The 18,415-nt window shown below is 35.7% G+C and overlaps 1 protein-coding gene and 1 non-coding gene across 15 annotated transcripts in view; both read left to right on the top strand.

The window, feature by feature from the left end:
* RALGAPA1 (Ral GTPase activating protein catalytic subunit alpha 1) overlaps positions 1 to 18,415 on the top strand; it is a 252,447-nt gene that overhangs the window by 51,457 nt on the left and 182,575 nt on the right. For 13 of the 14 annotated variants that reach the window (XR_006602909.1, XM_045067877.1, XM_045067876.1 and 10 more), the window contains exons 7-11: positions 745 to 860; positions 5,845 to 5,983; positions 7,053 to 7,261; positions 9,170 to 9,409; positions 16,839 to 17,036. Coding sequence is in view for 13 of the 14 variants with exons in the window: in XM_045067877.1 (XP_044923812.1) it covers positions 745 to 860; positions 5,845 to 5,983; positions 7,053 to 7,261; positions 9,170 to 9,409; positions 16,839 to 17,036 (902 nt within the window). In the remaining variant the exon portion in view is untranslated. Of the gene's footprint in view, positions 1 to 744; positions 861 to 5,844; positions 5,984 to 7,052; positions 7,262 to 9,169; positions 9,410 to 10,146; positions 10,342 to 16,838; positions 17,037 to 18,415 lie in introns of those variants that run through there. The other variant, XM_045067880.1, reaches the window with a different exon arrangement.
* Positions 10,534 to 10,641, top strand: LOC123388384. The gene has a single exon (XR_006602938.1). It is a non-coding gene; the product is annotated as a U6 spliceosomal RNA (small nuclear RNA).

The following is an 18,415-nucleotide window of genomic DNA, read 5'->3' as shown; positions in this document are numbered from 1 at the left end:
TACAAGAGTATTTTACTTTGTGCCAAGAGGACTGTAACAAAACTTATTTTTATGAACTTAATTACTTGGCTAATATTTATTAAGAAACACATTTAGGAGCCTGCCTGTACTAAACTAGGTGCTGCTTAGGAAATACTTAAGAGAGTTCACCTCATTGTTGGTTGATTTTCTTGAATTTGCATTTTTTATAATGAATGTTTTTGAATACTTGAAAATTTTAGAAAATGCAAGTTTCTTATTTTGTACATGGACTTTTATAATCAAGGAACTAAGATGCTGTCCTTCCTTTTTGAGAGGGAAATAGCATTTCATTCTTTGAATAAGGGGACTACCTTTAAGAGTAAGTGTGGTCATTACTAGAGTAATGTGTCCTTTAATTGATAAATAAGTTCATTATTGTTGTTTCTCATCATACTATGGAACTTTTGTGTTGGGCACACTTAATGTTAATTTGAAAAATATGAGCTCTTTTTCAAGTAAGATTCACTCTAAATCCCTTTGTTATCTGTCCATCCCTGTCACATTCTCTCAGTCAAGGGCTTATGAAGCAGCTGATTACTTAACTTTATGGTTGTTGTGGTGGACTGTTAGGATGATCTCAGATTTATTTCAAGGTCCAATCATTAGAATGTTTTCAAGCACCATTCACTGCATTAAATGTTTTACATTTAAATTTTATTTGGATCACATTATTTCATTGTTAAATTTGTTTTGTAGTTATACTAAAATTTTGTCTTTGTATAGCTCAAGTCACTATAGAGGAAATCACTCCTCTTGTCCCTCCACAATCAGGAGATAAAGGACAAGAAGATCTCACAAGCTATTTTCTTGAAGCACTTTTAAAATATATAGTAATTCAGGTATGTGTTATCTTCTTTGATATCATCCCTCTTACCATCTTGTGTGGGTAATTAATTTTTCTCTCTCTTTCCATTATTATGTTAGAGTAAATATTTACTTATTTTCTTGAAGGAGGACAAATTTTTACTTTTGAAAATGTTTGTTAGTATGTCTTTGTCAAATAAAAATCATTGGAGGGATTATGAGTCTCTTAGAAAGGGACCTAGAGAGAAAATCTTAAAGTAGACTCTTTTATGTATATAACTTCTTCTGTGGGCCAGTTGGGTTTACTTTCTAATCCTTTCCTTTATTATAATCAGTAGTTGTGGTCTTTAAGTGATAACTGATTTAGGAATCAGCCTGCCAAGAGGCAGCCAGTAGGGAGGTAGGCTGAGAATGGGATGTGGTGGAGGAATGTAATTTATACTTTAACCTGTTTGTACTCTATAAATTTCTCGGTGAATGTATTTTGTAGGGTAACCTCTTCATCTCTTCATATGAAATGTGTATGCCCTTGTTGATGAAAACAGTTTTAGAATATACCCATTTCTTTCTTTCTTTTTTTTGGGGGGGTAATCAGCAATTTAAAAAAAATTTTTTAATAAACATATAATATATTTTTATCCCCAGGGATACAGGTCTGTGAATCGCCAGGTTTACATACTTCACAGCACTCACCAAAGCACATACCCTCCCAATGTCCATAACCCGACCCCCCTTCTCCCAACCCCCCTCCCCCCAGCAACCCTCAGTTTGTTTTGTGAGATTAAGAGTCACTTATGGTTTGTCTCCCTCCCAATCCCTTCTTGTTTCATTTATTCTTCTCCTACCTACTTAAGACCCCATGTTGCATCACCACTTCCTCATATCAGGGAGATCATATGATAGTTGTCTTTCTCCGCTTGGCTTATTTCGCTAAGCATGATACATTCTAGTTCCATCCATGTTGTCCCAAATGGCAAGATTTCATTTCTTTTGATGGCTGCATAGTATTCCATTGTGTATATATACCACATCTTCTTGATCCATTCATCTGTTGATGGACATCTAGGTTCTTTCCATAGTTTGGCTATTGTAGACATTGCTGCTATAAACATTCGGGTGCACGTGCCCCTTCGGATCACTACATTTGTATCTTTAGGGTAAATACCCAGTAGTGCAATTGCTGGGTCATAGGGCAATATACCCATTTCTTATAACTATTCCAAACACAAAAGTTCCCTATGCCTCAGAAACTAAGATTGCAAGGTTTAAATCTGATTCTCCATCTTACTGACATAAAAATAATACCTACCCTATTTTGGTGTTTGATGGTTGGATAACTAGTGCAAAGTACTAGAAGAAAAAAGTGCGTGCCACGAAGTGTTCTGTGGGTAGTAGTTGTTACTATCATTATCATTACAGTTTTTCTTTTTTAAAAAACAACTTTTGTACCTTGTATAGATTTTTAAAATTTGTTTTTCTGGTTTGTTGAGGTGTAATTGACATATACTAAACTGCAATATTTGAAATATATATTTTGATGAAATTTATTACATGTGTACAGCCATGCAGCCATCACTATTATCAAGATAACGACGATATTGCTCCTAAAAGTTCTCACATGCCTTTGTAATACATCTTTTTCTACTCCTAACCACTGCCTGATTCCCAGGTGACTACTGATCTGATAACATGTCACCAGAGTTTACATTTTCCATATTTCCATATAAATGGAATCATATGGTACATACTTTTCTGGGGGGTCTGGCTTCTTTTCTCTATCATAATTTTTTTGAAAATTATCCATATTGTTATGTTTCAATAGTTGGGTTCTTTTTATTGCTGAGTAGCTTTTCATTGTATGGATATAACACGCTTTGTTATCCAGTCACCTGTTCATGGTGATATGAGTTGCTTTCATTCTGGCTATTACAAATAAAATGGCTATGAATATTGATAAACTAGTCCTCATGTGGACATAAAGTTTTTTCTCGTGCGTAAATACCTACTAGTGGAATGGCTGGGTTGTAGAGTAGGTATATATTAACTTGTTAAGGCATGGCGCAGCTGTTTTCCAAATGGTTTTTTTACATTCCACCAGCAATCTATGAAACTTAAAATTTACTTCACATCCTCACCAACAGCTGGTATGGTCAGTATGTAATTTTAGTTATTCTAAAGTGAATAATGTAGGAGCACCCGGGTGGCTCAGTTGGTTAAGCCTCTGCCTTTGGCTCAGGTCATGTTCCTGGGATAGAGCCCCATGTTGGGCTCCCTGCTTGCAGGGTACCAGCTTTTTCCTCTCTTCCCTGCTCATGTGCATGCTCTCTCTCTCAAATAAAATAAATAAATAAAATCTTTAAAAAGCAATGAATAATGTATAGTGGTATCTCATTGAAGCCTACTCTGGGTCTTTGCCATCTCCCTACTTAGATATCTTCCTCACCCTACTGAAATTCTCACACCCTATATTTTACTGCTCTTTCCCTCTTATTCTCCACCCCCTCACATCATGGACACTTTCCTCATCCTTCTCAGTCTTCAAGTCTCCATTGGGCTGCTGCCTTTGCTACATCCCTTTCATGGGTGCGCTGCATTTTGTGGTCAGGCTCTAATCACCTACACTTGACTGCCACTTCTTTTACTCTTTATCCCACATCGACTCCCATATGCCTGTTTTGTATGACTTTTTTTTTTTTTTTGAAGATTTTTATTTATTTATTTGACAGCGATCTCAGTGGGCAGAGAGGCAGGCAGGGGGTGGGGGGGGGAGCAGGCTTCCCGCTAAGCAGAGAGCCTAATGCAGCACTCAATCCCAGGACCCCAAGATCACAACCTGAGCCGAAGGCAGAGGCTTAACCCACTGAGCCACCCAGATGCCCCTTGTTTTGTATGATTTTTTTTTTTTTAAAGATTTTATTTATTTATTTGACAGAGATCACAAGCAGGCAGAGAGACAGGCAGAGAGAGAGGAGGAAGCAGGCTCCCTGCTGAGCAGAGATCCCGATGCGGGGCTCGATCCCAGGACCCTGGGATCATGACCTGAGCCGAAGGCAGCGGCTTAACCCACTGAGCCACCCAGGCGCCCCTTGTTTTGTATGATTTTAAGGCTGAATTATTCAGGAAAGGGCAAAGGGGGAAAGGACGTTAATATCTTTGTCATTAGTAGAGCCACATCTAGGTCAACTTTGAAAATTTTCAGAGCACGTTTTATCTTCTAACATTTTTGAAATACAATACATATAATGCATTTGCATGGCATTAAACAAGTTTTTTTGTTTGTTTGTTTTTGGTTTTGGTCTCTTTCACCAACCCTCTATGCTTCCAATTGTCTAGGAAGCATACAGGATGGAGGGGTGTGTGTAGGGGAATCTAAACGTGAGGGCCTCCCCAGTCTGACAAATAAGCACAAGGGCGACTTAGGATACATTTCTTTCCTGACCCAGGAAAAAACCTTCCTTCTCTTCCTTCAATTAGCATTGAAGAGATAGGCTGAATTTTCAAAAACGGAAGTACGAGAGGTCATATGAAGAGTATATGAAGAGAGTATATGAGAGTATATTGGAAAGTATATGAAACAGAACATTAATCTGACTCTTCAAGGGTCTCTAAAACTTCTCACACTGAAGAGGTTCTCTATTACGTCTCCTCTATTTGGATCAGAGAAATCAATACACAAGCCTCAACATGCAATATCATTCACCTAGATTTTCTTTTTCAAGTTTCCTTAGATAGCCATTTATTCAAAGCTAGTCCCTTTACATCTTGTTGACCAAAAACCACCTTTCTCAATTCCATGCGATCCATCTCTATATCCGTACTCAGCGCATTCACTCTTCACCCCTCCATCTCTCTCCAGTGTCCAACACAGAGTAACAGAAGATGCAGAAGGTCGGGGAGGCTGCAGAAAAATATAGTATATTTTAATCAGAACATTTCTGAATTCTCCTGCTTGAGGATAAGCCAGGAAATGGCCTTCTTTAGGCCTCTAGCAGGTAGAAATTTCTCATGTCCTCCTATGAATCTAAAAGCACTGTATTTTTTTTTCTATCATTAGGCAAGTGTGTTCATTACCTTCTGTTACAGATCACCTGCAATTTGTCTGTTATCTTTCCTTGAGCGCATTTTAAACTCCTTGCAGCCTCGTTCATATTCTGGTTCATCTCTGTTTTCTTCACATAGCCAAACATTGAGGTTTATACAGGGCAGCAGCCAGCTATATGTCTGTTGAACAAAGTAAGAGAGGGAGGCGAGTGATAATACAATAGCCTGAGAAAGCTTCATCTCATTAGTTGAGAAAATTCCATACACAGAAACATCTTTGAAGAGTTCCTGCATTTTATGATCTATGTAGAAACATTTCTACCTCCTCATGTCAATTATCATATGCCATTTGCTATTATGATGAAATGTCTCATTATGTGACCTCTGGAACTAATTTGGCCGAGTTTGCAATTCCATATAACAGTTCACTGAAGCTTCATTACTACACGAGTATGTTTATGAAGCTATGTCACAGTCCCAGTGCTGGTACTGGCCAGTGGAGGCTGCTGAGAGCCACGGGTGAAGATGGGATGCTGTAGCCCAACTGCTGGGTACCCATCTGTGTCCTGAATCCCACTCCATCACTTACTATCTGTATTCTGTCATTTCGGTCTTGTTTTCTCATTGTAACGCAGGTGGGACTCACCCACATCGTGCAAGTATCAGCAGTTGGTTCTTTTACTTTGCTGAGTAGTATTCCATAGTGTGATGCTCCACAGTTTGTTCATCTAGTCACCTCTTCGGTTTCAACTGGAATCTACTAGACTCCTCCACAGAAGATGAACATTTAGATCTTTGTCAGCCTTCAATGGCATTATACCAGTTTTTACAATTTGCCCTTTATATATATCTAGCTGTATATCTTTAGAGTATAATAGATTACTGTATCACTTAACTAACTTTTTACAACCTTGTTTATGAAGGCTAATAATTGTTTCTGTCTCATGGAATGATTCTGATTGTATTTTTTATTTTTAGGTAAAAAGTTTAGAATGGAAGAACAAAGAAAATCAAGAGAGGGGATTTTCATTTTTGTTTTCACATTTTAAGAAATATTACTTGCCTTATATTTTCCCAAACATCTGCAAGGAGAATAGTTTATATCATCCTGTACTTGGTAGGTAGTCTGTGGAATTTTCTAAAAGATCACATGTAAAAATAAAATATAATACCTCAATGTAAAGTTGACATTTGTTACCTGTGGAAAACTGATAACATTTAATATTTTGTATTGATTGTTTAAAGATACTATGCCTTGATTCATAGAGAAAGTGGAATTGTATTAATAGGAAAGCTTCACTGAGAGTGAAGAGATTTTTTTTTTTTTAAATATCTTCTCTGGATCTCACTGATAGGAAAAGTTAACCCACCAGAAATCTTTGATATTATCAATTAAACTTCTGCTATTTGGTATGATCCTTAAACTATATTATAAATTTTTTTAAGGTCCTCCAAGGGTTCAATTTAGTATGTCTTATTCAGGTTCTGTATGAATAATAACATTGTCATATATTTTGATGATCTCTTGTCCAGTATTTAGTGGCTGCGCCAAAATGACTGAGCCTTGAAACTAGAGCTTTTCTGACAAATCTTGGTTTAGAAGCAGACCTCTTCCATATATAGAAATCACTGACTGTAGTCTGTATATTGAATGGCTCGGGTTTTGTGTGTGTGCGTTTTCCAGAAGGATGTTCCTATTTTAAGCTTTGCCAAGTTTAGGCAGCTAATAGGTTTAGGCCTAACCATTAAGTCTTGTAGAAAGGACTTAGAGTAGCAGATCTTTGTCATTGAGAACAGTATTTGCTTTAAAAATAGTTTTGCTATAAAAATCAAGGAAAAATTCTCATACTTTGTATTCAGAATTTGTGTCTTAGTCTTAGGTTAATTGAAGTGAGTTCTCATTAATTTTAAATGGCTCTGGAAGCTTCTCTGTACTTAGACAGGATTCACTGAGCCCTTTAGTGATATTTTGCAAAAAGACGTGTTTCCATATGTCAGCAATATATGGTTCACTCTTCTAGATTGCATGCTAATATTTAGCAAATTATTTTAAAATGTCTTTTAAAATCTACTTTTAAAACAAGGGTATCATCAAAAGTGTTTTCAAAAATGTTTGAAAGTATGGATTTATCTAAACATAATTCTTTTCTTATTTTGGTTTTTGTTTTCCTTTTATATTCCTGTAGATATCCCACAGGTGAGACCAAAGCCACATTATGTTATGATAAAGAAGGATGCTGAAACCAATGAAGCAATCTACTGTACAAAAGAACCTTTCATTAAGGCTCGTGTTATTGTTATTCGTTGGCTGGTTTCTTTCTGGCTTGAGCCAAAGCCACATACAGGACCTCATATTCCTGGGATGGAAGGTGAAGTCTTGCCAAAGAATATTCAGGTAATATACCACAAAGGGAAAACTTGTTAAGTTAGGAATGGCTTAAGAGATGTGTCTATGGATTTCAGTTGCCTTAGATGTAGAACAAATTTAAAACAAATGATGGTGATATTTTCTTTGTGTAAATGTATTTTATAAATCCAAATTTTAACAATTATTATAGTAGTCTTCTTAATGAAAAAATCTTGGAAGATACAGAATTTAATTCTAGTCATGAATGAGTCTTACCTTCTAATTTATTACTGTATTTTATATTAATTACGCAGTACTAAAAATATTCTGAATTGTACACACAAATTCTTGCAGTTGGAAATGATTAGTAATCAAATGGTTGTAGAACCTTCAGAGTTCTTTTTTGATTTCTGAACATTCATAGAATACTGATTTAATGTCTTGTTTCTCAGGGCGCCTGGCTGGCTCAGTTGGTGGAGCATGCAACTCTTGATTTTGGGGTTGTGGGTTCAAACCCCATGCTGGGTATAGAGATTACTTAAAAATAAAATCCTAAAAAAAAGTCTTGTCCCCATTTTGTTTTCCCTTTTTTCATCAAGGGCACTGGGTCTAGAAATGTGATGTAAAATTATATAGCTCTACAGTGGAGGGACTAATATTTAAACTTTTGGTATTTTTTATTAAATAGTTTCCCTCTTTTTCACACATTTTTTTATGAACATGTGTTTTTTTTCTGAAGTTATCTCTATTACACTATTTTTTGAATAGTTTTTATTTTCCTTTTCTCAGACTTTCTTTAGTTTTAAAAATCTTAAACTGTGGGGCACCTGGGTGGCTCAGTGGGTTAAAGACTCTGCCTTTGGCTCAGGTCGTGATCCCAGGGTCCTGGGATTGAGCCCCACATTGGGCTCTCTGTTCAGCAGGGAGCCTGCTTCCCTTCCTCTCTCTCTGCTTGCCTCTCTGCCTACTTGTGATCTCTGTCAAATAAATAAATAAAAATCTTTAAAAAAAATCTTAAACTGTGTTTTTGTTATGACTTCTTAGATCTTTTAAAAATTAAGAGGGGGTGTAAAGTGTCTGTTTAGTTGATTAGTGTTCAGGAAATTAAACTTTATATTCCCCTTAATCTTTTATTTATCTTTAGCCAACTCTGGGTATGTTTTCCCTAAAACTTTGTTCCAAGGTCTCTGCAAATAATCACTAAGTGTGGAAACTCTCGTGTGGGACTATTTTTCATGATCCCAGAACTTAATGCACTAAAACCACAGTTTTTGATTGGGAAGGCATATTTGAAATAATTTACTTAAACCCTTTGTTTTATAGATGACAGAACTGAGATAAAAAATTAAGTAGCTTACTATAAATAATTTGCCTTACCATGGAATAGTGCTACTACCATCATACCATGGTAGTAATTTTCTCATCACCAACTTTAAGACTTTTACTTTACTCCTAAGGTTATTCATCTTCAGTCATGGTGAAATTCTTTTAAGTTATGAGAATATAGAGTGTTCTCTTGAGCTTTCTTTCTTCTTTTTTTTTCTTTTAAGATTTTAAGTAATGACTGTACTCAATGTGGGCTCAAACTTAAAACCCCAAGATCAAGAGTCACATTCTGTACTGACTGAGCCAGCCAAGTGCCCCATTTTTGTTTTCTTATATTTTCTTTTGAATTCCTTTCTACTTCTGTCATAATTTTTCTTCAATTCCTTTGTGTTTTTTGTAACTTGTTTGTACTGCAAACATTCTAAAGTCAAATTAGAGATGGATAGATGATTAGTGAGTATCACTATATTACTTAGATGTTGAGTTATTTGCATTGCTACTTAATTATTTAGAATGGAGTCTAAATGAAATCTATGCCCAATTTTAAACAGTGGTTTATTTGTGGAATGCTGTTAGCAAAATACCAAGTTGAATGATTCTGATATTCTCCCCCTTTTGTTTTTATTTTAGAGAGCAGCTGCTAGTTTGGTATCCCGAGAAGAAAACAAAAATGATAATGCTGATAAAGCAGATAGAGCTACAGAACCAGAACAGTCTCATTCCAATACAAGCACTCTCACAGAGCGAGAACCTAGCTCATCCAGTCTCTGCAGTATTGATGAGGAACATCTCACAGACATTGAAATAGTTCGCAGAGTTTTTTCTTCTAAAAGAAGTAATGTCAACTTTGTCACAGAGATATTTCGTCAGGTAAAGTAGCTCTGAGTAATTTTAATTTGTAATATAGACTTTGGTTTTTAATGTTGAATATACTGGCTTTTAGATATTTAAAATTTTTATATTTAATTTTAAGTTTATATTTAATTTTTTAAATTTGTTACATCTTACATTTGTTACATCTACAATTTATTATTTAATTTTTAAAAATTTATTACATCTAATCCTTTAATATTTTCTATTTATATTTTTTTAGTTTATGATGATTTTAGTTTAATAACTGTCCACTTTCACCCATAGTCCTTCTTTGATTAGAACAATTTTCTTGTTACTCACTTTATGGTTTGAAACCTTTCTTCCTACCATTTCATTAGTAAATTTTTTTTAAAGATTTTATTTATTTATTTGTCAGAGAGAGTGAGCACAGGCAGACAGAGTGGCAGGCAGAGGCAGAGGCAGAGGGAGAAGGAGGCTCCCTGCTCAGCAGAGAGCCTGATATGGGACTCGATCCTAGGACGCTGGGATCATGACCTGAGCCAAAGGCAGCCGCTTAACCAACTGAGCCACCCAGGCGTCCCTCATTAGTAAATTTTAATAAAATTATTTCATCTTTTATTTTCTATAATCAATAAAAATGATTTGTGAATAGAAGAAGCATTGTTTTCTTTGCCTTTATCCTTTCAGAGGCTATTTTGTCCTCTAAGGCATTCTGAAGTTAAAGTTGGTTAAGGAAGATATTCGGGGACTAAAATCAAGAAGTGGAGAGAAAGAAAAAGAATAAAAGCTATTTCACATAGAGATAGCTAGAAATTCCTAAATGCACATTCTCAGTTACATAGAAATTTTGTGGGAAATAAGCCTTATGAAAACTAATCATTTGCTCTTAATAGCAAAGGTACTTAACTTTTGCAGGTAAACATCATTGAGTTTTGTAGCTGAAGGGGATCATTCAAGTCTCACAGCAAGTAAGTGGTAGATCTGGGATTAAAACTCCCAGATCCTGGTTCCCATGTCAGTAATGTTTATTCTATACCACATGCCTTTACATGCCAGTAAGCTGTCTAGGCAAAGCAAATCTTCACCTTGTACACGTTTATTGATATGTAAAGCAAAGCATGAAGCAGCATTAGTTTTGTCAACCTAAGTTAAAGAAACTTATGCTTGTTTCAGCAGCACATATGCTAAAATTTGGAATGAGACAAAGAAAATTAACATGGCCCCTGCACGGGGACCACTGGCAAATTCACGAAGCGTTCTATATATATATATATGTATGTGTTTTTTTTTTAAGTTAACATATAATGTATTATTTGCTTCAGGGATACAGGTCTGTGAATCCTCAGTCTTACACAATTCATAGCACTCACCACAGTACATACCCTCCCCAATGTCCATAACCCAGCCACCCCATCCCTTCCCTCCGTGTTCTATATTTTTGTGTTAATAAGTACAAAATGTATACAGTTATATACAAATAGACTCAGTTTTATACAACCCCAATAAAGTGAATAACACAATATAAAAAAAAGCAAATTTGCCTTAACACTTTTTCAGCTTTGGCAGTGGTTCTAGTTGCCAAGTTTAAGGTTTATGTTATAGACTATTTGACAAATGGTAAAGGAAAGATACTCGGCAAATAATGTTGGAGAACTTTACTTCTGGAGAAATTTATTTTTCCTTGTTTGTTTCTTTTGGATTTTTGTGTGGACTTAGATTTTTTTTGGAATTTTGTGGGAATTACTTTGAAGCCCGGGTTGTGTTCCTCCAGAGAAGAATTGCTGTTGCTTTCCAGGCATTTGGTGGTCCTGTCAACCTTGGAATATATTATTTATTTATTTATTTAAAATTTTTTTAAGTAAGCTCTGTGCCCAATATGGAACTTGAATTCACAACCCCAAGATCAAGAGTCTCTTGCTCTACCAAATGAGCCAGCCAGGTACCCAACCTTAAATTAGAATTTTCAGCTTATAGGGTACCTGGGTGGCTCAGTGGGTTGGCCTCTGCCTTCAGCTCGGGTCATGGTCTTGGGGTCCTGGGATTGAGCCCCGCATCGGGCTCTCTGCTCAGTGGGAAGCCTGCTTCCCCCTTTTCCTGCCTACTTGTGATATCTCTCTGTCAAATAAATAAATAAAATCTTTTAAAAAAAAAAAAAGGAATTTTCAGCTTAATGATTCTTACTGCTTTGCAGTACTCAAAGTTATGTGATGACCAGCCTGAAAATATGAATTTGCAGGGAAGGCTATTCTCCCCTTACATTCCCCTATCCAAAGTCAACGGACAAGTTTCATCACTGACTGTTCTCTGGAGTTGAGTTTTTTGCCTTCCCCTTCTAGTTTGCCTTTGTTTTGAATTTAGCCTTCATTGGTGTCAGTTTTACATGTAGAACTCTGATCTGTCTCTCCCCTCTGTACAGGTGGCTGTTTGACCCAATACTCTGTAGGTTGTCCAAGGCAGCAGCCAGCAGCTTCATTGCTCATTTACTTCTCTGGATTAATACTCACATTTTGTTCTAGACTCAGAATATCCATACAAGCTGAGCCATTAATTTAAAAATTTATATTGTATTTTCTAGATATTTTATGCAGGATCATTCCAGGATATCTTTAAATATATTGCTGGGAACTGAAGTTCTTTGATATGTTTTTATTCTCATAATTATTTTTATTTATTTATTTTTTATTTTAGAGAGGGATTGGAGGTGAGGGGCAGAAGGAAATGGAGAGAAGGAATCTCAAAGCAGGCTCTATGCCCAGTGCAGAGCCTGATGAGGGGCCTGATCCCGTGACCCTGAGATGATGACCTCAGAAGTGCGTGGGTGGCTCTGTTGGTTAAGCATCTGACTCTTGATTTTTGCTCAGGTCATGATCTCAGTGTTGTGAGATTGAGACCCATGTTGGCCTGAGCACTGGGCCTGGGGCCTGCTTGAGATTTCCTTTCTTCCTCTCCCTCTGCCCATTGGCCCTGCTTGTGTTCTCTAAAATAAATAAATCAATCTTATTTTAAAAAGTGATATTTAAGGAAAACTTAAGGGAAAATAAATTTTAGGATGGTGACACTAATGAATTATTCATGTTTTGAAAAGGGATCAATTTCTAAGATTATGTTGTCATAGGAAAGCTTTTTTACCTGCTTAGTATTACTGATAAATTTTCAAAATTGAGAATTTTTGAAATAGTTTCTTCCATTATTTTGAAGGTTCATATGTTCCACAATGTAAATATAGATAAAATATATAGATAAAAAATATATATATTTATAGATATATAGATAAAAATATAGATATATAGATAAATATAAATATATATTTAATATAGATAAAAATATAGATATATATTTATATATAGATATAGACAAAATACAGATAAAAATACTCCCCATTAATTATCAGAGATATGACCTTATAATGATTTTGCCCTTAGCAGTCCCAGCTAGAGTACAAGTCTTTCTATAGGTAAATAAGTTTAATAGAAATATGTTTACTTAACATTTCTCAAATAATTGCATCCTCATAGCTTTTACAGTTTTTGTTTTCCCTATCTTAACTTTGTCCTTCAACCTTCCTTTCCTCTCTACCCTTTTCCCCTTCTTTTTTTACCTGCTCTCATCCTTAAGATCACAACTTAAATATGATTACACCAGAGAAGTCTTCCATGACTACTTTTACCCATCCACTCAAAGACAGATGCAGGTGCGCCTGGGTGGCTCAGTGGGTTAAAGCCTTTGCCTTTGGCTCAGGTCATGATCCTAGGGTCCTGGGATCGAGCCCCACATCGGGGTCTCTGTTTCATAGGGAGCCTACTTCCCTTCCTCTCTCTGCCTGCCTTTCTGTCTACTTGTAATCTCTGTTAAACAAATAAATAAATAAAATCTTTAAAAAAAAAAAAAAAGACAGATGCACCTGCATGCATATGCACACACACAGACACACACTAGTAAGTACTTCTTTATGATGTTTTTAAAAAAATTTTCTTCTTCATCGTACCTCTTCTGAGTCTTATATATATTTATTAAAAAAAATTATTTTGAAAATTCTGATCTTTCCTGCTACCCTCCAGGAATGCTTTGCTTACTTATTTATCACCATATCCTTATTGCCTGTCATAGAGTAGGCACCTAGTAAATATTTGGTGAATGAATCAAGAAGTTCTGTAACTGTTGGGGTGGCTCAGTTGGTTGAGCATCTGACTCTTGCTTCAGCTCAGGTCATGATCTCAGGGTCTTGAGATCGTGCCCTGTGTCTGGGATTCTCTCTCCCCCTCTCCTTCCACCTCTACCCCAGCACTTGCATGCACACGGCTCTCTCTCTCTCTCTCAAAAAAAAAAAAAAAAAAAAGAAGAAGAAGTAGTTCTGTAACTGTTGAGGGCCAGATACTTTATCATTGCTGCCTGAGGGCTAACATTTATTTCTAGAAGTTAAGTCTTGAGATAATTTGTTAACATAGTTGATGATGTTATTTTAAGGGCCAGTGTAATGATTCTGAGTTCTGTCTTAGATTAAGGTATTTATATTGTTATGTGTCTTTAAAATCAAGATACAATTGTAAAGTATAGATCCCCAAATCATTTGAAATGATTAAATTGTTCTCCATATCCAATAGAATAGGCATAGATGCACTCCAGGCATTAATCCCCTATTTTATAAGTAAACCCAGTGTGCTTTATGTTGTCATTACTTGGAGACTACAATGAGGAGCCCCCAAGTATTTTGATATGAAGTAAATATAATATATCAAAAGTTTACCTTTAAGTAAAACAGCATATATATATATAATTCTATATATAGATATTATGTATATAATTTTTTCACCTATAGTCATGTTGGGGCAGTGGATCACAAACTGTGGTCTTAGGCTTCTGGGACATCTCCAGGACTTTTTCAGGTCCATGAGGTCAAAACTATTTTCATGACAGTACTAAGATTTTATTTTTTTCCCCACTGTCATTTTCTCACAAGTGTATGGTGAAGTTTTCCAGGTATCTCTCAATCTAATATAGTATCACATATGGTATTAGAATAAATGAAGAAGCAAGCAGATAAGAATCCAGCTGTCTTTTATTAGGCTAAGCATTAAAGATATTTGCAAAAATATAAAGCAGTGTTAATCTTATTTTAGAATACCTGTGATTCTTGTTAACATCTGGTAGAGTAGGGGTTCTGAGACCAAATTGCAAACCATTGCTTTAAGAAGACAAAAATTCCCAGGTCTGCTAAATGCTCACTGTACCTGATTAAATCTTGAAGAAGTATCCATGACAATCTGGGTTGGTTAATAATAAAGTAATTTTAAAAATATCAGAAACCAACATGTTTTGTTACTGTTTTTCACTAAGGAGAAAATCATAGCTACTAGTAAATCACATCCCACTGGTGAAGCCAGTTGTTAGAAAACTGGATCAGATTATCTTAAGCTAAATACCATTAAATATTGGATTTTTCTGTCTCTTATTTTGATTCATTCTCCATGTTGTTTTTGGTTGTGTAGTAGTTTTATGGTCATGGAATCAGAACTGGAGCTGACTTCATGTAGGTCAGTTTCTATAGACAGAAAATTTGCTGAGTTAATAGATTCAGAAATATTTTTTGAATGATAACTTGCCTTATTTTGGGTTAATATTGATGTCTGAGTGGTGCTTCTTCATAGGAATAAAGTGCCAGTATATGGATTTGAATGCTTTGGTTTCTGTGACAGTTATTTCTCATTGTAAATGTATATATTGGCACTCTGGTTTTTGCGTATCAGTTTCTTATACCATGGCTAATATCGGTCTTTCCTTAAGATCCATATTTAGTGTGTTGGCAAAACCAGACTTTGGGACTTATAAGGACAAAGGTTATACATACCCTGGACTTCAGTAAATTCATCAAGCCACTTGGGATATCATGTGACAATTTATGCATTAATAATAATATCTTTAATTAATATCATTTATATCTTCGCTTTGGGAGATTACTAATATTTCTTAAATGATTAAACTTTGTGTTTTATATCAGTTTTAGGTTCATAGCAAAATTGACCAGAAACTGCAGAGGGTTTCCACGCCAATTTTAAAAGAGTTAATTTTTCAGTATCTGAGAATAGAATTTTTTTTGAGATTGAGATTTTTTTTTCTTATATCCTGAACCTTTTTAAGGAAGGCTGAGTTTTAATTATAAAATAATTATTCTTAGAGCAGACACTGATGATCTAAATCATGCCATTGACTTAGGCTGCTACAATATGAGAGTGAGAATTTTGGAATGGGTTTGTTAGATGAAAGAAAGTAACAAGTAATGTAGATTGCCAGGGATTTAATAATTACCAAACTACATTAAATATCCTTTGATATCACACATTAACATTTCATCATTATCTTAGAAAGCTGATTTTCTTGGCTAGTTTCATTCAGATAAAGTCATTTGAGCCCATGATTATAAGTAACTGTATCTACTGACTGCTGTGTAGGATAACGTGCCAGGTTTTTAGGTAAATGTCTTGTGACTTTTAGAGTTGAAATTAATCAGTAGTGGTTGTAAAAGGAAAATTTAAAAGCAATTTAGTTCCCTTTTTTTTCCTTTTGGTAAAGAGAAAGTCCAGTGAAAATCTTAACCCATGAACACAAACATACATGATGAAAGGAATTTAGATTGTGAGATGGAGTATTTTTACTGTTTTATTTTTGCCTGTCTGAATTGCATAAAATTCTTTTTTATTGTGAAAATATGGTATTTTTGTGATGAAGAGAATATTTACTTTTTTAAAAAAGTTAACGCAACTCAGAAAGTACATAAAGGGAAGAGTAATTATAAGGAATTCCTTTTAATTAAGTATTTTGCCTTATTATTTACTTATTATATATTATTTATTACATATAAAATGAAATAAAGCTGAAATATTTCTTATGTGCTGATACTTGCCTTTTTATGTAATTTATATTACTTCTTGGAATCAGATTTAATTTAATCATCAAAATTTATTTTAGTAGTAGTAAAAAAATTAAGTTACAAATATATGATTTATTATGAAAAGTGCTATTTACATTGAACTTTCTAGGAGCATAGTTATTTCATGAAGCAAGGAATATTCTCATTCTGAGCTAGATAGTACAAGTTAAACAAATCTTTGCTTTTGCACTTGAAATCCATGTCTATCTACCAAAAGCATTTCTGATTTTTTTTTTCTAAGATTTTATTTTTAAGTAATTTCTATATTCATTGTGGGTCTTGAATTCATGACCCTGGGATCAAGAGTTGCATGCTTTACTGACTGAACCAGCCAGGCACCCCTACTGAAAGTATTTATATGTCAGCGTATTTACAAATCATTTGGAAACAAAAGGCTTTTTCTGACAATGGGTTGGTTGACTTTGTATCTTTAAAAGTCAATTATATCATACTTTATAACAACATAAAAATATATGTATTAGTGTTTTGTGGCAACGTAAAATGTATCATTCTGTGTGTTATCTTTTCTTTTTCCACTAGGCATTTTTATTACCGATTTGTGAAGCAGCAGCTATGAGAAAAGTGGTAAAAGTATATCAAGAATGGATCCAGCAAGAAGAAAAACCTTTGTTTATGCAAGAGCCTGAAGAAATTGTGATCTCTTCTTCTGACTTACCTTGTATTGACAATGTCACAGACCATGTTATTTCAATGGAAGAAGGAGAAAAGAGAGAAGAGGTAAATTGATAAGACTTAATATATATTTTACTATAAGTTTAATAGATTAGATTCTCACAAAAGTGTAATAACATGTTGACATACATATACTTAATAAATGGGAAGTTAAAGATACTTTTCAGTGTATTTTGCAACTTAAGTAATATACCAGTTACCACAGTACCCTTTCCTAAAGCTCTTTGGTGTCACAACTTTAAAGAATTAATGTTGAGATAGTATGCTGATTCTTTAATTCATTGTGTAGATCAAAATTAGATGCCATTTTAAAAGGTGTAATATTTGAGACTGATAGGAGGATGGCAGATTATGGGCAGGTCCTGAGCTCACCTCTCCCACAGATACACCAAGACTGCAACTACTAAAAAAGAACTCTCACTGAGAAAGACTTGAAGACTAAGAGACCAGCTCTTGCACAGCTAAAGATAAAAAGAAAAAGCCACAGGGAGTCTGGCTGGTTTAGTTGGTAGAGCGACTCTTAATCTCAGGTTTGTGAATTTAGGTCCCATGTCGGGCATAATGGTTACTTAAAAAAAAAAAAAAAGAAAAGATGGGGAGCGGAAGCACCTCGAGAAGGGTAAAGTGTGGCAGAGGTACGGTCAGATTGGGAACCAAATCCCTAGTCTGGCAACCCACATCATAGGCCCAGAGATCCTACCTGAGAACCAAGGGATTTAAGCACCATGTTGTACACCCCAACTCTGGAGATCTGCACAGGAAAAATGAGAACCGCACAATGTCTGGCTTTGAAAACCAGCAGAGCTTAACTTCAGGAGCTTTGAAAATCGTTGGGCTTACCCCTGGGACAACCAGAAGGCTATAGGAAACTGAGACAGTGCTCCAAGTTGTCCCGTCCACAATCTCACATACTCTCAGATCCAACACAGCAGTTTCCAGAGCACCTGGAAACAGCAGTTTCCAGAGCACCTGAGATGTACATAAAGGATATTTTTTGACTGATTTTAGGGCTTACATTGAAGGGACAGGGATCTGTAAGAACTTTCTTTCAGAAATAGAAACACTAATGGGCACTATTTTCTTACGCTCATTTAGCCCAGCTAGTAGTTTAATGCTTAATGGCTCCAGTTCTGACATTCTCCACCTACCTTGCTAGCACCAGTCATCCCACCCTGGCATTCTCCTGCAGAATCAGCCCACCCCTCTGATGGACCTTCTCGTAAACTGCTCCCACTTTGCCATATCCCCTGGGCAGCCTTGGCTGGGACTGGTGTCCCTCCAAAGTGACTCATGCCCTGGGGGACTGGTCGTGTTCACTAGCACACCCACAGCATTGTGGGTGGGCCTTTAAGCCAGCCGCACCAGGGTCCACCTCCTCCTACCAGGGCACTCATAGTCCTGGCTGGGCATTGCAACCAGTTGGC

Source organism: Mustela putorius, unplaced genomic scaffold (genome assembly GCF_011764305.1).
Source record: "Mustela putorius furo isolate JIRA1106 unplaced genomic scaffold, ASM1176430v1.1 tig00003898_pilon_pilon_pilon, whole genome shotgun sequence".
NCBI classification, from domain to species: Eukaryota; Metazoa; Chordata; class Mammalia; order Carnivora; family Mustelidae; genus Mustela; species Mustela putorius.
The sequence above is the reverse complement of the archived record's forward strand: the minus strand, read 5'-3'. Positions and strand labels throughout refer to the sequence as shown.